Source organism: Drosophila pseudoobscura, chromosome 2 (assembly GCF_009870125.1).
Source record: "Drosophila pseudoobscura strain MV-25-SWS-2005 chromosome 2, UCI_Dpse_MV25, whole genome shotgun sequence".
Lineage (NCBI taxonomy): Eukaryota > Metazoa > Arthropoda > Insecta > Diptera > Drosophilidae > Drosophila > Drosophila pseudoobscura.
In genome coordinates, this window is record NC_046679.1 from 4,678,761 (window position 1) to 4,699,691 (window position 20,931).

Consider the following 20,931-nt stretch of genomic DNA (forward strand, 5'->3'; position numbering starts at 1 on the left):
TAAATATAAATTTTCGCGTTTTATGGCCAAGCAAATACAAATACAACAATAAAGGCTGTCTTGAGTAACCGAAGCGTGGCATACTCTATTCAATTCCATAATCAATATACTCGTACAAGTTCTTGAGTTTTATTTGGGGATATCTTTAGGAAGAAATGGTTTTGCTCCGAAGGCTAGTAGTCCAGCAGTCATTCCTTTTAGCTCACGTGGGGTTTATCTGTAATATTTAGCACAGTATTAGTCATAATCCAAGAAAAATATATAAACAGGGCTGATCCGTCATCGTATACTTCTCTACGTCTATTCCAAAATCAAAACACCCTCTGGAAAGGCCATAACCGGAGACCGGCACGCACACATGTCCTGACTGGAGGCGAGTCACATTTCCTGCCACGTCCTTTGGTGTCCTGCTCCAGACCGCTCTTTCTCTTTTGCTCCTTCTATGTATGTGTGTGTGTGTGTTTGTTAATGTGGTAAAATGAATTTTCAGTTTCATTAGTTAAATTGAATAATGGAAAACTTTGTTCGCCACATTTGACTCATTGTTGTTGTTGTTGTTTCTGGCTGTTTCGGTTGGCCTTGTCTGGCCCGGCAGCGAAAGTTACACTTCCGTTTGGCCCTACAACCACACACACACACACAGGCATACAGGCCACACAGAACATGGAGTAGGAGCCAGGCAATAAAGCAAATTTATGCAAACGATAAATTTCGTGAGAGGGCAAATGTTTGTTTCCCGCCAGTTGGTGGCCTCCGTGTCCATTGTTGTTTCTGCTTCTCCTGCTTCTGTACTGTTGGCATAGCAGACCCCGAAACAAGCCCCGGAACTAGTGCAGTTAGTGGCCATAAGTAGCTGTTACCAATTGCTGCCTGCCCGCTCGCTGGCCGAGTGCTGGAGTGCCGAAATGATGAAGAACCCATTCAAATGCTCTTGACTCTTAGATAAGCCAGTATGCGCTGGAAATCGTAATGGAAATGTACATATGAAATATTGTCGGATTAAATATTTTGTGAAATGACTTTTTTAATGATAATTTTCATATTAGCTTTGAAATTAAAATGTTTGAAATTAAATTTGGTAGCTAATTTATAGCAGTCGAAATATAAATGAAATATGTTTGCAATAGACGGTGGGAAATTGGATTTAAATTGCTATTTAATGGAATAAAATAGCAATCCAAATTCTACTATTTAGTGTCCCAAGTGCTCTTGGTTTTTGGTCTAAAGTCTGGAGTTCGAAAGCAAACTCTTGAAAAGAAAGCACCTTATAGTTGTTGTGTTTGATACCTGAATGGTTTACTTAATTCTTATCTAAAGGATGCTGATTTCCTTCTGCTGCCGGAATATGCAAAGTTTAAACTGTACTTTCATTAAGGGGAAAAGTCAGGCACACAGACGCACGAACCCTGTGCCGCTGCTCTCTCGTGCACCCGCACGAGTGGAAAATCTTTTGCAACAACGATTACTTGGCAACACTAACAGGCAACCACAGGAGTACGGGCGGACGGACAGGATGGGGCAGACACTCCGGCAGAACACTCCGCTCCGGCGGCACGGCTCAGTAATAAACACGCCGATGACTATTTACAAAGTGTTAGCTGCGGGACTGCGGGACTGCGGGTTGTGTGCTCTCCTGTGTTTTGCTGTGTGCGGGTGTTCTTTCGGGTGTCTGCAGCCAGCAGCAAACCTTTGACTCGAGTGAGATTACGATATGCTACATAATAGAAACCCATGCAGCCATGAACAGTGCGAGTCGAGGAGGTGTGGCAGAGGTGTCTGGAGCAGAGGACTCCCATTCGCAGCAATGAAACATTTTTCGGCAACAGCAGCCAGGGGGCACATGGCGTCGTAACTTGCAGGCATTTTACGGCCTTTTGGGCAGCAGAGTACGGTGGGGAGTGGGCCCAAAGAACAGAGACAGGATCAGGGATAAGGGGGCATGCTGTCTGTTCGTTCTGCTTTCAATGGCTACTAACAAGCAACCGCCCAGGCCCAAGCCCAAGCCCAAGCCCAAGCCCAGGCCCTAGCCCTGGCCCAAGCTCAAGCCCAAGGTGAATGTGGTTAAAGTGTTTTCGGTTAAAGCAGTCGTGGGCCAAAGCATTTGCATAAACAGTAGAAACCTTCGCACCAAAACGCCAAGCACAGAAGCCAACAAACAAACACTCACACAAACAGACAGACAGAGAGACAGGCCCAGAGATACAGATAGAGATACAAATACAGATAAAAGTGTCAGGGCGGAGGCAGGGGCGCTTCCTGTTGATATTGCAACTGCCGTTTGTCGTGGAGTGGCACCGGAATTATTTTATTTCCGTTTCCGGGCACGCACACTTGTAGCTACCTGAAGTTGTAACGCTGTTGAAAATGCCCCTGCGGTTGCTACCTTTCAGCACCCTGATAAATTCTCACTAAATGCACTTTTAATGGGCTTCGGCTCGGCACCAGGCACTGGCAACGGCACCAGGCACCAAGCCACCACACCGACACCGACACTCTCCGAAAACTAACCCGAAATGGAAACCAAATCCCATCGGAATGTGTGGGGCCAGAGATGCACAATATTCGCCTAGAAATTTGTTTGTGGCACTATAATTGGATATCGGATTGCTGTTCTACATAATAATTTATAGGCTTATGCATTTTCCATTGCCTGCAATCATGTTTTGCCAATTGTTATCTAATTTTAAGGCTACATTAAGTGCAGCCCATGATTATTTCATATTGATATTGCAAGAGGATTCGTTTGGAATTAATTGAAATGTTGTTGAATTTCTGTCTTCCTTAGATGGAAATGAGGAGGCTCTAGAATAATGTTTAATGTTTCCCTTTCTATAAAAACATAAACATATGTGTGTCCATTTTCCATTTTCAAGCTATATAAATTTCTGTAAACATTTTCGCATCTCTAATGGGGAGTGCCTGGTACGTGCACATCTCCACGCTGTATTTGAAATTGTATATGTTGCTATTTTTTAGACCATTGGCGGAGGGAAGTGCAGGAAGGACTTGGGTGGGTAGAGCTGTGCGAGTGGGGCCACTGGCCCTGCGGTTTGGGCCGAATATAGCAGTTGAGTTAGTTATGCGCTGCTTGCGGTTTCGCTTTGACTATTTTTGCGTGCAGAAATGCCCACCCCGAGGGGCAGGCAGGCAGGCCGGCAAATTCCAGACACACTAATTAGGAAATTGTACGCTTTAATGCAGTTTCAACTGAATAAATTTTATGTTTAAAAAGTAGAAGACTAAGCCGAAAATGTGACAACATAAAGGGCGTCGCTCTCCCCCGTGCCGCCTTGTCCCTTGCCCCCTTGTCCCCTTGCCACATGCTGGCCATTTATGGACTTGAACTTTTTGCCACTAGCTGCACAAGTTGTGGCACAAAATTGAAGTTTTAATTGGATTTGCGATTCAATTAACAGATTTGTCAGCATGTAAACAGTTTTATGATGACCCAACAGCGACAGAGAATCGTGGAGAAACCGTGTCCAGAACAGATTTGGTGTGCTGCTCCTTTTGCAATTGCGTTTCCCACCTTTTGCTCACTTTGTGGAATGAAATTTATTGAAATTGATTTGCCATTTTAATGGAATTACTGTGGCAAGGCGGCCAGCGGCCAGTGGCCAGTGGCCAATAGGGAAAGGTAGGAGAAGCAGCTATCGAGCTATCGAGCCATGGGAGTGGCAGTGGAAAGCATTCCCAGCTCGGCGTTTAATTGAAATCTTTTAATTAGTTTGATTTTCCAATCAAGTGGCATAGAAGACAAACAGGAGAGGCCGCTGGTAGAGAGAGAGAGAGAGAGCTAAGGAGTTGTGGGATGTGGCATGCCCCAAAACCAGTTCGTTGCGGTCAGGGGAGGCCCCCGAGCCGCATTGTCTAGCATTTAAGGAAAGCCAATTAGTTGCAATGCCTTGAAGTATGCTTTTGGGGCTGCGTGGTCTGAGTTCGAGTTCGAGTTCGATATCCATTATGTTGTTCACGTCGATTGTCTGTCGATTACAAATTCTCTGGCTCCACCTCCCTTAAGTGGGCTATGCAAAAGCATTCCCCATGCCACCGGGTAGTCCCCCATATTCCCCATTTCCCCCCCTTAGCCAGCCCGCATTCGTTGTTCTCATCGTTGCGCAACATAATCATTATCCTTGGCTTAACTCGAGTGGCGGCAGGAGCCGGCAGAGTGGGTCTGTGCCAGGCTCTGGCAAAAGGATTTCGCCTATTGATTCCACAAAGTGAAAGCCAAATCCACATGATATCAATTTGCTTTCAACGTTACGCCGTTGGCGTAAATAACCGAAACAGACGCCCCGCCATTCAGGGGGGGGGCGCACGCAGGACCCTGGAGCTGGAATGTGTTTCTGTCTCGGGAAAGCCGTCTAAAGCGACTCCTAGCGCTTGACAGACAGCAGCTGGAGGCGAGCTTCGGCGTCGAATAAAAGCCACTGGTTCAATGGCAGCCAATGAAAGGAATCAGCTCACCAGAGAAAATAATGATGGAGGGATATACTACTCCAAGCCCCAACCAATTAACTAATTAGAATTCCAACTAAAAGTACTCCCCGTTAAGATGAGATCTCAGATCTATCTTCGCCCTCCCATCCACTTATAACTAGCCATAACTTACATTAGCTCTGCGCAGGCATACCCAATTATGGTGGCTGCCACTCCTTAATTTCTTGCCACAATCCGTAACTTTTTAAACCAGAACTCTGTGGCGTCGGTGGAGCAAAAAACGCAACAAACCCCGGGAACAAATCCATTATAAGCTTATGCCAAAAGCGTAATGTAAACTTTTCACACGAATTGCGGGTCTCACTCTCGCCCCAGCCCCAGCCCCAGCCCCAGCCTCAGCCCCAGCCCCAACCTCAGACAACGCCGAGCAATTATTTTAAATGCGCCGTCAACGCCGCCGCCAAACACAAACTAACCAGACAAACAGGCGGAGAGCCGGCAGGATCTGAGGAGCAGTCTGCTGCTCCCCACGAATTGTGGATCCAGCAGCGTACGTGCATAATTAATTCAGCGCATAAATTGAAGACGCTGCTGCCTCTGTCTCGAGGATAGACTGGGGCCGGGACGCCAAGGAGCGAGTAAGTCTATGAAATTATAAACTTTATCCTTTGGAGTCGCGAGTGTCACATGGCGACTGGCTTTTTGATGTCACACGACTTTAAATAAATTAAAAAACGCGAATGATTGTGCCAAATGGAAAACGCTCCCCCGATGCCCCCATCACCCCAGAGGAGCGTCCAGAAATGGAGCATCCGCCAGAAAAACTAATCCAAATGCGAAAGTATAGAAACTTGCTGATAATTATGATGGAAACATCTCGAATTGTTCAGCGGAGTGAAATGGCATATGCAAATTGCGTAAAGGAATGGAAATGGGGTAAATGGAAATGCAAATTGCTGTGGAAAAACAAAAGAAAACTCAACAAATAAAACCACAAAAAAAGAACGTACAATCAAATGGAGAACAACTCGAGAGGAAAGGTACAAAAAATGTCTGGAAGTTCAGGAGTATTTCGAAGAGAAAAAGAGGTAACGAAAGCGTGTTTTACAGCACCCGATACGATACTTCCTTTGGGGGCAAGAACATGCCTAAATAATAGCCAACCATTTTGATTTCTGTGTTTCCCCTTTCCCCTTTGCCATAAGAAATGAAACTAAAATCAAAATTGCTCTAACGGCTGCTGTCGCCAGTTCTTTCTTTTCCCCAAAGATTCTCTTTCTCTCTTCCTCACACTTTTTTTTGCTCCTAGCTTGGAAAACTGCTTTCAATATTGTGTGCTTCGAGTGCTTTTGCTCTTTGCATTTTCGCATTGTCAGCAGAAGGCGTCTGCTCCACATCCTTTGATGCTTCGGCAGCATGCCCCCACCCCCTCCCCGTCTCTGGCCTCTGGACTCTCTACTCCTTCCTCCTTGGCCGCTTTGGTAATTGAAAACGCAAGTTAATTTCTCACTTGCCTGTTTCTTTGTTTGTTTGTTTGTTTGCTTGTGGGCGTGGCAACAAACTCCCCAAAAACAAAAGGGTAATAAGAGCAGGACATAGCACGAGGTGGGGTGGTGGGGAGGTGGGAGGCCCTGGCATTGTCGCACTTATTGTATTAAGAAGATTTTTCGTCAAGTTTTCGTAATTAGTAAAGTTTTGATTGTACTTTGAGTACAATTTCCTCATATTTTCCCAGACTCGCACCGGGGAAAATTGATTTCAGTCCATGAAAATCAACATAAGCCGACAGCAGGCAACCCGGCAACCCGGCAGGCGGCACTTTGCATAAATACCGACCAGACGACTGCAATTCGAGTCCAGACCCTGACTCCGAATGGGAGAAAGGCTATCAAAAGCTGCTTTGCACTTCATTGTCAGTGGAAAGTCCCTCTTATGCTTCCAATCTCCTGCTCTCCTGCTCGCCTGTGCCAGTGCCAGTGCCAGTGCCTGTGCGTTTCTCATGTGGCTCTCAAGCTCCGGCTTGGGTCAGGAAGTGCATAAATTTTCAGGGGACGAAAGAGACAGAGCGAGCTGTTATCCTTCCTGCACACAGTGAACGGAAGAGGAGGACTCTTAAGCAACGATTTCTGAATAAGTTTGGACCACTGCTCGACCACTGTGTCTCCTGTCTCCTGTCTGTCTGCCGTAAGTAGCTTAGAGCTTGTTTTACTCACAGGGGCGGCAAAAAGTGCGCACTTCATTGATCAGCATAGGGAAAATATTCGAAAATTTGCTCAGGCACGAAGCGATAAGCAAAAATGCATAGGAACTTCTCTTTTTTCCCCCTCCAGCATCTGTAATGGAACTCTACGAGGGGGCGGAGGGGAGGAAAACTTTGCCGCCATCGAGATGACAAAAAGCAGTCGCCGTCCGAGCGCATATATATCTTCTGCCGTCAACTCCCCCATCGCCGGACAGATACGACTACAGGTGCCAGCGACAATTGTCACAGTCACGTAAGGATCAAAAGCGTTGGACAACGCAAAAAACGAGGCAAAACATCAACAGAACAGAGATGAGCCATGGCATGGTGGGGTGGGGAGGGAAAAACAAACTGTCATACGAGTGTATGGAAAAATATGCGTTGCTGTCCGTAGAGGCTGGACATAGTTCGTTCATATCCTGCCGGCCCTGCATCCGGTCCGTGGCGGTACGGGGCAGAGGGGCGCACACAAATGAAGCTTTGATGCCATCAAATTGTGTGTGTGTTTTGGGGCATGTTCGATGGGGTGGCAGTGGCAGAGGTGTTTGTCAGTTGTTCATTGATTGATTTTACCCTCCTGCCAAAACAAACTAATAAGTGAACGCAATAGTACCCCGGCCCCTACCACCCCCAAAACGGGAGCCTTTTATGGCAGTGCAACAGTGCGTATGCGTGTTACATGTTACACAGACACTCGTACCCCCCCCCACCCCATTACTTGTGCGATGGAAAATGCATTTACAACTGCAGCAGCAATCTCTTTTAAGCGCCCAACAATACAGCTTCTACGCATGAACAGGTCGCACGGGAGCCAAAGCTGCTGGCGCACAAGGGGCATGCCACATGGCACTGGTTCACACACGGCTGCGGCAAGTCCTTCCACTATCATCGGTGATACTTTTTGTGCATTTATTCAGTGTGATGTCGAACATATTTCCATGGAGTGCAGGGACGAATGATTTTTCATGATTTGAGAGCTTGAATCGGTTATTATTCGCGCATCACTGGATTCCATCGGAAAGCATCATACGAATGTTCTACTGCGGTTTCATAATCCTAAGCTGCCAGAGGCTAGACTGCCTCATATTTTGGCCCAATCGGGTGTTTTTCAGCAACTGAAACTAAAACATGAACTTTGGAAAATCCCAGGGGTATAATAAATGCTGGTAAATGCCACAGGGGCAGCCTCGATGAGCCAATAAAGGATATATGGATATATGGACAGATGAAAACCAGAATCTAGAGCAAAAACCCAGTTTCCTTAGGCCGTTCACGAGTGCAATGAGTGTTTAGAGTGCATAAAGTGCAATGGGACTTACTTGGTTATCCCCAAATTATATCCAGTATGTATAGTATATAGATCCTGTCATTCTGCCCTGCTCAAAGGTCACCGTCCCGTCTAAGTTCCCCTATGGCACACCACTCTGACAGATAGATGTGGCGGCACATTTCTCTTCTGCTTTTTCAAATCATAACGACCAAGTTTTTCTGGCCCTACACCATATCTACATCTATACTACATGTCACAGTGGCGACACCTTACGTTGCGTTTGCAAAGCTGCCATCTTACGTTGTTGGGTTTATGTCTTTGCTAAAAGTAGACAGCTCTGCTAGGCGTGGTTCCAGCAGTGCCCATTGCTAAAATATGGCGCCACTGCTTAAAAGTGTGTTTTCGGACAAAAAATTATAAATTCTTTAATTAAGATTTCCTGAAATCAATTCAATTTAATTTAATTTTTAATATATTAATTTATATTATTATTTAGGCTCTGGACTTTTGGAGAAGATGGATTCCCTCAAGAAAGTATTGAAATAAATAGGAATTAAGCAGTTCTTTAAAGGAAATAAATTTCTTAATATCCTGAACTCCAGCTCTAGTGTAAGCATTCATAATGAAGGTTGAAGGCAGAACAAGAAGCTGTGCCCGGGACATGCGCACAAGGACTCGCCTGACCTTGAGCCCAACAATGAAAACCCGCTTTGGGAGCGCGATTCCCAGAGAGCAGAGCAAGGCAGAGCCAGAGATTTATGCGAAGCTCTCTGCCCGAAAAAACAAAAGGCACTGCATTTGATGGCACAAAAAAAAGGGGCCTGAAAAATTCAAGGCATAATTTGAAAGGCCAGAGCCAAAGCCCATGACCAACCTCTAAGAACCCTTGATGGCGCTGGGGGTTGTGTTTGCGTCTGCCTTTGCCTGAGGAAATGTATAATTTGAAGTACGCAAAAAGGTTCTGTTCTCAAAAAACGTGGTCCGACGATGGACGATGGACGGACGAGTCTGCAAACTGCCTGCTGCTCTCCAGCTCTTCGGCCTGCTCTGCTCGTCGTGCCTTGCCCAAGCTCGTGATGCCCTCTTATCAGAGACAGCTACAGAGACCCCAACCCAACCCAACCCAACCCATCTCTTTGGCTCTGGCTCTGGCGCTCGTTCTCTCCGCTGCTGATGCTGTAACCCACGAGAGCATGCCTTCAGTTTAACGGGAACTGTGGCCACGACAACGGAACGGGTCTTGAGGCCTTACACTTTTCTACAACAGCGCACAGTACAACGTAAAAACCTCATTCGATAAGTTAAAATCATACAAAAAAATATAATACTGTATTAATAATCTTGTGAAAAGTGCTGGAAAATGTTGAGAACTCGATTGTGCTGAGAGCCAGTTCCTTTTTAATTCAACAAAAAATCAATTTCGATTTGCGCGTAAGTCCATGACATTCTGTCTGCAAGGCTATTTTTGGGCTATGTTCTGCAAGGATTATAGTATCTGCGTCACAGGTCTGTTTAAGTCGTGACGTCACAGAGGGGGAGGACCTCCCACACACACCCACACAGCTTCCGAAAGCTCTAACCAGACACTTTGGCGCCTTCGTTCGTGTTTAATCTGGGATAATATTGATGCACAGATAAAGATAGTAAATACCTCCAACAGTTTCCGATTCAGTCTGATGCAATAGACCCCAGCGGTTGGATCAGTCGGTGACAAACGTCACGAAACGTGTGACACTCCACTCGCTTGAAATTCTAGCCGAGCCGCAGAGCCCAACGATAAGTGCAGCTCGATCTCGAAATTAATGAGCCAACGCAATGCGACGTACGGCAACATAATACCCTGTGGGTGTGACACCCACATTTTGGGGCAAGGTGTGTTGTTGAGGGTCAAGGGCCCAGCTGCTGGTGAGCCTTTTGGCCTTGAATAAGCATTTGAATGTTTGCTGTTCCTTATCCGAGCCATTTGTCAATGCAAACAGATGTCACAGATTGTGTATTAAATTTCCTCAAAAACGAGTAGAGGGATATTAACGAGGGGTATTAGCAATGACTTTAGCAAGTAAATGGAACCAGATTTACCCAAACAAATGTATAGTAAATCAATGGTGCCAAGTGCCACAACACTTCAAGATTCTCCATTAACTTTCACACCGAATCCCAAACACATTCTATGACGTCTGCCGGCGCACCGTCAATTGTCGTTAATTCAAGCTTATAAACACAAATTACTAATAAACGAAAGATTAAGCAACCCGATGATGGGTACTTTTTGTGTGGTTTCAGAGCCAAACCGGCTGCGGAACAGATCAAAAATGAATATCGACATCAGAATACGAATCTGAATCAGAGCATCGGTATCGTATCGAAAACCTCAATCAACCTTTGTTTCGTTGTTTCGCTGTGGTCAATAAACTCGAATGGCCCGAAGCAACAGATTTGGGGTAATGTGCTATAGATCTGAAAGAAGGCAAACATTTAACAATAATAAAAGTTATTTAAATAAATTCTACAAAGGAATTGCGTGGAATTGCGGAGACACCATTGTGTGACGGTTTCTGAATTGAATTATTTTTCTTTTTTTTCTTTTTGTCTGAGGCCGGCCCCAAGTGCGGATATATTCAATTATAGATCGGGACAAGTGGGTTGGGAATGGATTTGAATATGCGCGCGAAAATCAACGTAGTTTCTTTATAATTTGCATGTTTGAAGCGATGTCTGCCTACGATCGCTAGTAAACAAAGATTTAGGTCTTGGGAGGGTACCTCACTGCAAGTACAGTACTTCACAAAGTTCCCTAACGTTCCGGCACATGTGCAAACAAATGGAAAAACCTTCAACTTAATGAGAGTTGCTCTTGGGTTTCGGGGTATCTTTTAGATAAAAGACAGCGGCGTGTACCATTTCCCCCTTTGCCGTCGAACACACTTAAAGGTAAATATTCTGTCGGTGAGAGCATAAAACAAGAACAACCTTTTTTTTCGGCAACGCAACGACACGAGAAACTTGTTTCGAGCCAAATAACAAAATTCAAAAAAATAAATGCCGGTTAGGAACAAGCTTCAAAGCGAGCCTCCAAAGCTCCCACCGAGAGAGCTTCCACCACGGCCGGAGCTTCGGAGCAGAGCAGAGCAGAGCAGAGCGTAGGGTATACGAATATAATACATATACTATACCTATACACCCCGTACGATTAACCTCTGGCTGAGATTTCCTCCACGAAGATGCCCCGCTCATTCTGCTCTATCGGTCGACGGCGTGCGGTTCTGGTGCTCCCTCGTAGCTGGATTTTCGTAGCGTTTCTCTTAGCGGCGTGTCAAGACCCTCTTGAGCAGGTAGCAGAAAGCCCTCTAATCTTCCCAAGCATTCTCCACGAGCATTAGATACGAATTTCCTACAAAATAAGCGGTTAAAAGATGTGTTTATTACAAGTGTTTGTGTTAAAAAATAAAAAATGCTCATTAATTGCTCGCAAAAATGTATTTGTGCCACAAAAGTTTTGATATACTTGTTTATAATCATTTCGGAGCTTGTATATTTTTTCTAAATTTAGTTTTAATTTAACGATTAAGTCGGACCTGTTGATGCCGGGCATGCGACTCGAGCCGGTTCCCTCGTGTTTTATTATTTTTTTGTGAATCAAAAGAAATTCCAAATTCCACCGGTATACATAGTGCTCTGCTGATAAGAATTTATGATGGCTTTGCTTGAGATTTGTTTGCTGAACAGATAGAATACAAAGTTTTGTGTTCTTTGAAGATTTCAAGTCAAAGAAATCGAAGGTTATGCCCGAAATAATAGGAAATTCGAATGTTATTGTACGAGTTTCAAGGCCTATTTATTCCGAATAGACTTCGGAATACAGAAGAACAGACATTAACACGTTGTTATGGAACCGAAAGAATTCCCAAACAGAAATGCCTCCCTCTTTCTGTATCTTCCAGCTCTCTATCTGAAAGTCCCTCATTAGTAGCTCTATTTCACTTGTAATTACACCGCCAGCAATCCCACAATTCAGTGTATAATTTCCTAAAAAGCCAACCATAATTAGCTTCAATTTGTTGATAGCCATCGCATTTTTTCCGTGTAATAGACATGGGATATTGATAGCACATCTATTTGTTCGGCTACACTGATGTATCTGAATAATTCAGAGAACAAAAACAAGCAATTTCTGTTTACTATACCAAAATTAATGGTTTTTTTTGGTGTTTTTTGTGTTTACGCACGCGGCCACAGATTTTGCCAGAGAAAGATAGCCATATGATATGTGGAATCAATAATGTATTGTATCTACCATGAAATGCGGATAAATGGGGCCAACACCGTAGTGAATGTTCGACAGGGAAAGAAAAAGTCGGCTAATGAACAATGAACTAATGACATGCGGCAGCAATTGCCTTTCACACGTTCGAATCGGGAGAGATCCCCCGAAGACAGTGACTAAGATGATGCAAGGCCCGGTATTTCCTATAAATTCCGTTCGAAATACCCGGAATAAGCCAAATACCGAGTGCCAATCGGTAATTAGTGGTCGGGAAAGTGAAGCAAGTGATATTGCAACTGGAGAATGCCGAGTTTTTTCGGCTTTTGGCCACTCCGTTCGGCTTGGCTGGCCAAGAAGAACACATCGGATGGGCAATTAGCTCCGGTTCTCCGTGTCATAAATCTAGGGCTGCTCATTAGTTTATTCAACTGTTTGTTTTGTTTTGGAATTCTACTAGTGGCAGTACTAGTACTACCTGTTATTCCCATAACTGAGTCACACTCTCTTTGTGTTCGGCTCTCTGATGACATGCTAATTTATGCAGAGCGTGTGTCCAAAGCCGGCCTTTGCTTTCGCCTCGAGGAAGTGCCCGCCCACACACTCTGCTCCTCCCTGTCTGGGCTCTACCCCTGTAATACGCAAAAACAAACAGCGTGACCTAATGATATCGATGGGCGGGGTCTTTATGAGGTCTTTCCCCATTTGTGGACTTTATGGGCCTACACGTGCCTTTCCTTTCAGCCCATTTATCAATCAATCTTCAGGCGTCGTCGGACTTTTGGGTTTAACGAACTGCGATCCGAAATTTTAATCGCAAAAGCATTGCTTCCTCATCATCATCGTGAGCTGCAGATAATTAAGTAGCAAAAGTCACAGCCAGAGACGCCCTCAAATAAAACCCCTGTGCCATTTGTCTGGCACATGCCACATGACGTTTCGCTGCGCTGTACAAATTTCCCATAAGCAAAGGGACACAGAAATCGAAAAGAGCACAGAAAAAAACATTAAAGTAAAAGTAGAGCAATGTTTTTTACTGACCTCTGGGCACAGACTCGCTCGTAGTACCTTTCACTGCAGCGACAGAGAATCGTGAGTGGCAGACCGATCCCCAAACAAAGATTATGAAAATGGCAGGCAAACATTCGTAGACCCAACTCAAACATACAATTGAGTCACCAGATAAATCTCAACCAAACATTGCTCAAACAATTAACACAATCAGAATTTAGCACTCGCCTCTGAACGTCTCTGTATCGCCTTTTTTATCGCACAATTAGCACGGCCATTTCTCAAAGTCAATGACAAGACGGAAAAGTAGTCACTGGAGACAAATAACTAATTAGAAACATTATGAAGACAAGTTCATTAACAAAATTAAAGATGGAATGTTCTGGGAATTCCGGGAAAGTTTATCGTTTTTCAAATTTCGCTAAAATTAGATATGCAAACATCTATCTAAACACGTTCAATTTATAGAGCCATAAAACCATGTTCTAAACAATCGTGTGTAATAAAACAGATGGAAGAAAAGGTCAAAATAATTTCATAGTTAAACGATTTTGTTGGGAGTAAAGAATAGTAGAGATTTCATAGAAAATTCTCACAAGACGAGAAGCATATTACAGGTCTATACTTTAAGATGCGGACCATAAAGAATTCCATAAAATATTTTATAAGACTAGATTTAGTAGAGGAAAGTCTTATATTATTATTTTTGTAAACATCTCTATAACTTTTCACGTAAAAAACTTAAGAACCCCCATAGTTCTTGTTCCATTTCCATTTCCTCTTCAGTTAAGAACCTTCTCTGACCTTTTCCTTTGGCAAACTTAAGAATCGTATTGCCAAAGCCCTCGACTTAATGGTTCTTTCCGTTTCAGGCAGCCACCGTTGAAGTACCAGTGACGACACCATGGAAACGGAGTCGTTGAATCGCAAGAATTCCTCGCGGAAGAGCTCCATTGTGAATGGGAATGGAGATGCCTCGACCAAATTGACCAACGGAGATGCAGATGGCGGCGATGGCGGCGACGGCGGCGGTGGCGAGGTGACGCTGAAGGCCAAGATGAGTCTCCTCAACGGCTGCACGGTCATCGTGGGCTCCATCATTGGCTCGGGCATCTTTGTCTCACCCACGGGCGTGCTGATGTACACGGGCAGCGTGAACCTGGCCCTCATCGTGTGGGTGGCTTCCGGACTTTTCTCGATGGTGAGTGGTGCATCGCCAGAGGTTCATAAATATTAAGTAAATCATTTGATATGCTAATGGGGAATAGGTGTTTGCTGGGCACACCTGTTGGGGCTGTGGAACAAGTTTTGTAGGAACAGCTGTGGAAATGAACAGTGGATGAATGTCGATAGAAACTAAGGGAAGGACCTTTTCAATTACGAATGCTGGCGGCGTGCCAGTGCGTCGCTTAATGAAATTATTGAAATTCCTTCACTTCCTCCACCCAATCACTCACTCATTCACACTCACACTCGTGTCTCCACACCCATCCCTCCCCCATGATGACAAGCCCATGTCAAACGCACGCGCCTCGGCTTCAATAAAAATTACGTATACGCAGCATTGCCTTTGGGTTCTTTGGCTTCTCTTTAACACTTTTGTGGAACTCTTTAATTTATGCTTCTCTCTCTCTTCCTATCGCTTGTTAGGTGGGCGCCTATTGCTATGCCGAACTGGGAACGATGATCACCAAGTCTGGCGCCGATTATGCATACATCATGGAGACCTTTGGACCGTTCATGGCCTTCATCCGGCTCTGGATCGAGTGCATGATCGTGCGTCCCTGCTCGCAGGCCATCGTGGCCCTCACCTTCAGTACCTATGTGCTGAAGCCCTTCTTTCCCGAGTGCTCCCCGCCAGAAGATTCGGCTCGTCTCCTGGCCGTTTGCTGCATCTGTGAGTATTCAATGCACTCGTGAATATATTCGCCAGGCGCGTACTTGACCCATAGATTAGAAAACCATTTAAATACTCCCCTGAGAACAAAGCAAATAAGCAAACAGAAAGAGTTTGCCATATGCGGCTTATCAGGGGGTCTGGGAGAGGGGTCTATGGGGAATGTGAGGGGTTTTCATTGGGTTTTTGGATTTGTTTTCCAAGGGAGATTAGAGGAAACTATAGTTTGGGTTCATAAATAGTGGCAAGAATATGTTTTTAAGGCCCTTGAAGTGGAGTGATGTTTGGGATAGAAGGATTAAGGGCAGGAGAGTACTTTTAACCGATTAAAGTCGACTCAGAGAGGTCTATGAAGTGCTTAATGTCTTAGATTAGTCTTTGAAAAGGTTCCAACAGCTGGAAAATCCCCACTTAATTGCTGTACAGTACCGTGGAACCATTAAAGCTGAACGTTTTTTAATTAAACATTAGTTTTTACTACCCAAACCGAACTTGTTAGCGCAGATAGTGACTTATTAGTGTTACTTATATTTAATATTGATTTAAGTGAGCGGAATCAAGTGCGTTCACATGACACAATGGCCAGAGCCATAAATAACGTGCGGGTACTGTCGGATGTTGCAAGTCCTCTCGCTATTACATCACCCCATGAGGCCTGGCGATATCTTTGGCCGAGCGTGTCCAAGCGACTAGTCTAATGGGGTTTTTCCTTTCGTTTTTACAGTGGTGCTGACCCTAATCAACTGCTGGGACGTTAAATGGGCCACCGCTGTGCAGGATATCTTCACATATGCCAAAGTAAGTCAAGGAAGCTTCCAATCTGGCTTACGCTAATGCCTTTATTTGCACAGCTGCTGGCTTTGTTCATCATCATTGCGACGGGCATGTACCAATTGTCGCTGGGCAATGTCCAGTACTTTACGTTCGACAACACTGACACCAGAGTCACGTCGCTGGCCCTGTCCTTCTACTCGGGCCTGTTTGCGTACAACGGCTGGTAAGCGGCTTACTTGTCTCCGGACTCCGAGCCAGTTGCTAATTGGATTTGTTGACAGGAATTACTTGAACTTTATCATCGAGGAGCTGAAGGATCCCGTCAAGAATCTGCCCCGCGCCATTGCCATCAGCTGCACCCTGGTGACCATCGTCTATGTGATGGCGAATGTGTCCTTCTACACCATCCTGTCGCCCGATGAGGTCATGGGTTCCTCGGCGGTGGCGGTGACCTACGCGGAGCGAGCCTTCGGGGCGTTGGCCTGGACCATTCCCGGTGGGTGGATAGCCTCCTAAAGGACCTCCATTCCTCATACTTATGCCTTCTTCTACTCGCTTTGCAGTCTTTGTGGCCTTGTCCACCTTTGGAGCTGTGAATGGCATCCTTTTGACCTCGTCGCGTCTGTTCTATGCCGGTGCCAACGAGGGACAGATGCCCGAGATCCTAACGATGATCCAGATCCAGAGATTCACGCCGACACCAGCTGTGCTGGCCATGGCCCTGCTCTCCATGCTGTACCTCACCGTCTCCGACATCTTTGCGCTGATCAACTACGTGGGATTCGCCACCTGGGTGAGTCCGGGGAACCGCCAAGAGTCTGGGAATCCCCTCGCTAATATCGCCCTTCCTTCCAGTTGAGCATCGGCGTCTCTGTCCTGTGCCTGCCGTGGCTCCGCTGGGCCCAGCCCAATCTGCCGCGTCCCATCCGGGTGCCGTTGGTCTTCCCGATTGTCTACCTGCTGGCCACCGTGTTCGTGACCGTGGTGCCCATGTACGCCAGTCCCGTGGAGACGGGCTACGGCATTCTGATGATCCTCTCGAGCATACCCGTCTATCTGGTGTTCATTGCCTGGAAGAACAAGCCCATCTGGTTCCAGAAGTTCATGGGTAAGTCGGTGACCTCGCTGTCCCCCTCTCTCTGGCTCTCCCTCCTCTGGCTTCATTTCGATTCACGCTGTACTCCCAACTCTGAAACTCTTACAGGCGGACTGACACAAACCCTACAGAAACTGATGATGGTTGTGCGCCCCAAGGCGTCGTCCAAGGTTTTTAAGTTTGCTATTTATCCTAGTTTTAATTTTGATTTCAAACATTCAGCACTAGATGGTTGATGAAGATTTTGCACTCCTCAAAAACTCTACTTTGCACCCAACAAAAAAAACCCAAGATACTCTGTAGATACGAAAGAGATATCCATTATCAAGAGATCCCACTAATATATTGATGTTTTTCTTGTTTTGTATTCCAGTAAGCATCACACACTTCCTACAAAAGCTGCTCATGGTACTCGGAAGGCAAACGAAACCAGCTCAGGTGTAAAGGATGTATGTTCTTCGGGCCAACAGCAAATGAAAGCATTTAAACAGACACTCCTCCAATACGACATTATACGACATTATAGCCAGCCAAAAGATACACATAAAACACATAGAACTTGCCTGGAAAGGAGATCTATTTCCCTGGAATTCCAAGATCTCCTGGAAGGTCATATTTTTATATACACACAGTGTCCAGTGGGCAGACAGCTCTGGGGCTCTGGGGCTCTGGGGCTCTGGGGCTCCAGGGACTATGCGAAAGACTGTGAAACGAATGGGAAATTACAAGGAAAACACATGCTCCAGAGTCGTTTGCCAATTTGAAGATTATCGATAGATCTTTCGAATAGTTTAAATGTTTTTTTGCTTGTTCAAGAAATACCATAAGAAATACTTCGAAACTCACTCATTTGACAGGTTTACAGAGCTCCGAGATTAGTTCTTAGAAAAGGATCTATTAATTTTAAAGCTTATACGATATAATTTTAAAGATACGTTTCGTTTTTTAGTGTAGTCTTAAGTGGCCCGGCAATTTGATTTCCACAATTTGTGTTTAAATCCATAAGCAGCACATTCAGACTATGATGTGCCTCGACAAAAACGTTTTTAATGAGATTCTGCCAAGGAAAACAGTTCGTGTTCAACGAATGAGTCCTTTTGCTTATGGGTAATTTACATATACAGCGAATCAACGTCATTCCCAATAGCAGACTATCATATAGCGTTTTCTTAGAGAAAACATTTACTGTGACAACTGTACAAATCCCGATTGAATCCAGCTACCTTTTTGGCCTCCGACATTGCCTACAACCCTCACATATCCAATAGAGAAGCAGAACTACATAGGTATTCCCACATATACATATTATTGTAATACGATATTGAAAATATTGGAAAATTGTTGTCTATCGAATTGTAGAATTGATTTCAGCATTGATTAGTTGTTGTTGATTGCTTTGGGTGTCTTTACATTTATGACGGGGGACAGCCCCCGCCCCCCCCTGGGAGAGTGTTAATCGTATAACTCGTATTATTGCCTATTTAGCATTCAAGCTACACATTTACTACGATAGGAGCCGCAGCTGGGGAATCTGTTTAAACTACTATGAAACATATTGTTGACAATAATATTGTATGTATTTATATATAAATGTATATTAAATTATATATGTATACCCCCTAGAAAAGCCCCGAGTCTTTCCTAATTCGAATGAGGTTCCGCTTCCGACTCTGGCTTCATGAACTCTATCAAAGTGAGTCTCATGTTTGCAATGGCCTTCAGCTTGCACGCCTTCTCCATCTCCGCCAGCTCGTGGTTCTTGGTGCCAATGTAGACGTTCAGGGTGGAGGCAAAGCTGGTCTTCTTCACATCGATCTCCAGCTTTCGGAACTGTTTCATCAGCTCCGTGTACGCGCAGGCCGTCTCCTGCTCTCGACTGCTGGCCATTGGCGGGGGCTGGCCATCGCCGGCGCTTTCGTCGGTCTCCATGGAGCGGAGTTCGCTGCAGATCGTCAAGCCCTTCTGGCGATACAGGGCCATGTAGTGCTCCTCCATGCTGAGCTGCAGCTCCAGCAGCTTCGAGTCGATGCGATTGTACCAGTAGGCGAGGCTGTTGTAGTCCTCGCTTGAGAGTTTCCCCCCGCGACGGACCAGGGAGTTGGAAATATTGGACACTGACGGGAAGGAGTTTTTGAAGCTGCAGCTCGGTGTGATTTTCTGTAGATTCGTGGAGCTCTGTGAGGCTGGTACTGCCTTCGCTCGCGCCTTCGGATTGGTGGCTGCTTGGTGGGCCTTGACGATGGACACGTAGGCCACATCGGCCAATTTCAGCAGCTTACGGGTCATCGCCGTCTGCGATTCTCGTCCCGTCGGCAGCTCGATCATCACCAATGTGCCGATGGGACGCTGAAAGTCGAAGGACTCCTTGATGCAGTCGGTGAGCAGGGTGCTGTTGCTCTGCTTCCCCAGCGGCAGGTCCCTGAAGAAGTCCGCCATGTCCTGCCGGTCCTCGCAGCCAAAGATCTGGAACAGGGTGAAATGCAGCTGGCGAACCGCATGCAGGCCATCGCGAAATACAAACTGAATGTCGATGTAGTCGTCGCCCACGGACCGGCTCCGGATGGCGGGGAAATCGTTGAGTAGCCACTGCAACAGCTCCCGAGTGCTCTGCACGGTGCGGCCGCTCTGCACTTGACGACGACTCGACGGACGGATCGCTGAACCTGGCTGCAGCAGCATGTTGGCCATGTCGAACTTCCGCAGGTCAAAGTATTCCACATTGACGCATTTGAGGCGGTAGCGATACAGCAGCATTATGCTGTCCACCTCCGTGACCAGCAGGCGCGTCAACAGGTTCATGTTGTTGGTGCGGTGCGGCGTCAGGCGCAGGAGACAGCCATGACGACGCTGCCGGAACATGTCGCCCACCAGATCGCTCAGCTGCTCCCGCACATGCGGCTCGCACTCGTAGCCAATCGCATCGAACTCCAGGTGGCGATAATAGCGCGGTACTTCTTCCTGCTTCGACTTGGAGGCCATCGGCATGCGCAGGAGCACGGATTTTCGATCCAGTATCTTGAATTCGTCGTCCAGGCTGGTGCCCTCCAGCAATTCGGGGTGGTATCGTCGATTGGTGTCTGTTAGGGCCACCATCACGTGGTGGCATCGCTTGCTTATCGGCGAATTCATTGTCGCTTTCGAACTCAAAGAGGGTTCGTCCGTCCCCCTTCCTCTGGCTGATTAACAAATACGCGTAATTTCGCTTACTGAAAATTTCGACTGCTTTCTAAATATACTGTTGCTTGTTTTCAAATTAATTCTGAGACATAACGAAAGGAATACATATGTATCTGATAATTTATAGAAAAAGGAAAACTTACGGATACATCAGCGGACAGCTCAAGATCAGCAGATGATCAGGCCTGCTGCGCGTCTGCTTCGATGCCTGTTCCGTGGTCACCAAAGCGGAAGTCATCCTATCATCGCCGTCTGTGGGTGTTGTTGAGGGAGATCTGCGTTTCTAAACTCGCCGCATCGAGTTCTCTTCCTCTTCCTTTTCCAGCAGCTTCCTGAACCGCACAAAGCCACGCACCAGACGCAGTGATTCACGCTGCAGCATCTTTTGTGCATCATAAAACCATCCCGCCAATCCACGAACATGGCATGGAGCACCGCCGGCTCCATTCTCCGTGCTCCTTGGCCGCAAGAACATCAAAGCGCAACTTTCGGGGCCTGGTTGCGATCTCGCAATAGCCGAAATGCTGACTTCCCGCCATTTTGGAATGTGTCGAACTGTGGCTGTGTGAATGTGTCGCCAGTTGGCTCCGTCGCTAGTTTCCCCGGCGTGTTGTTATTTATGACCACTAGCACCCGAGTTCACTTTATCATTACGGTTCCTTTTCAAAGGAAATTAACACAAATATTGCAGCAAACGTGGAAAATCACAATTCTAAAACACCACAAAGCACGCACAAACAAAGCACCGTTACTTGAGAGA

General features: G+C 45.9%; 2 protein-coding genes and 1 long non-coding RNA gene across 5 annotated transcripts; 1 reads left to right on the forward strand and 2 right to left on the reverse strand.

Moving 5' to 3' along the window:
- Positions 1 to 165: 165 nt before the first annotated feature.
- LOC117184648 (uncharacterized) lies at positions 166 to 20,387 on the reverse strand. Its single transcript, XR_004470061.1, has 4 exons — positions 20,315 to 20,387; positions 11,129 to 11,346; positions 291 to 957; positions 166 to 217 (listed from the first exon to the last, which is right to left on the reverse strand). It is a non-coding gene; the product is annotated as an uncharacterized lncRNA (long non-coding RNA).
- LOC6896888 (Y+L amino acid transporter 2) lies at positions 9,242 to 18,149 on the forward strand. Of its 3 annotated transcripts, XM_002137042.3 has the most exons (10): positions 11,163 to 11,287; positions 14,100 to 14,428; positions 14,878 to 15,124; positions 15,849 to 15,922; positions 15,976 to 16,121; positions 16,180 to 16,394; positions 16,462 to 16,691; positions 16,754 to 17,006; positions 17,103 to 17,164; positions 17,368 to 18,149. In XM_002137042.3, exons 2-10 carry the CDS (start codon positions 14,132 to 14,134, stop codon positions 17,368 to 17,370), a joined length of 1,527 nt encoding a protein of 508 aa, XP_002137078.3. In that variant the 5' UTR covers positions 11,163 to 11,287; positions 14,100 to 14,131; the 3' UTR covers positions 17,371 to 18,149. The 3 variants fall into 3 exon arrangements, with proteins under 3 accessions (XP_015038858.2, XP_002137078.3, XP_015038859.2); XM_015183372.2 differs by lacking the exons at positions 11,163 to 11,287; positions 17,103 to 17,164 and adding an exon at positions 9,242 to 9,386; XM_015183373.2 differs by lacking the exon at positions 17,103 to 17,164.
- Positions 18,548 to 20,267, reverse strand: LOC4800724 (uncharacterized). The gene has a single exon (XM_001357907.4). It carries the CDS (start codon positions 20,121 to 20,123, stop codon positions 18,636 to 18,638), a length of 1,488 nt encoding a protein of 495 aa, XP_001357944.2. The 5' UTR covers positions 20,124 to 20,267; the 3' UTR covers positions 18,548 to 18,635.
- Positions 20,388 to 20,931: the final 544 nt, after the last annotated feature.

Bases quoted from the DNA above. Each gene is read 5' to 3' on its own strand.
- LOC6896888 (XM_015183372.2), top strand. From the start codon at position 14,132: ATGGAAACGGAGTCGTTGAATCGCAAGAATTCCTCGCGGAAGAGCTCC. The intron at 16,692-16,753 runs GTGAGTCCGGGG...CCTTCCTTCCAG, and splicing joins ACGTGGGATTCGCCACCTGG to TTGAGCATCGGCGTCTCTGT. The intron at 17,007-17,367 runs GTAAGTCGGTGA...TTTGTATTCCAG, and splicing joins CTGGTTCCAGAAGTTCATGG to TAAGCATCACACACTTCCTA.
- LOC4800724 (XM_001357907.4), bottom strand. From the start codon at position 20,123: ATGAATTCGCCGATAAGCAAGCGATGCCACCACGTGATGGTGGCCCTA.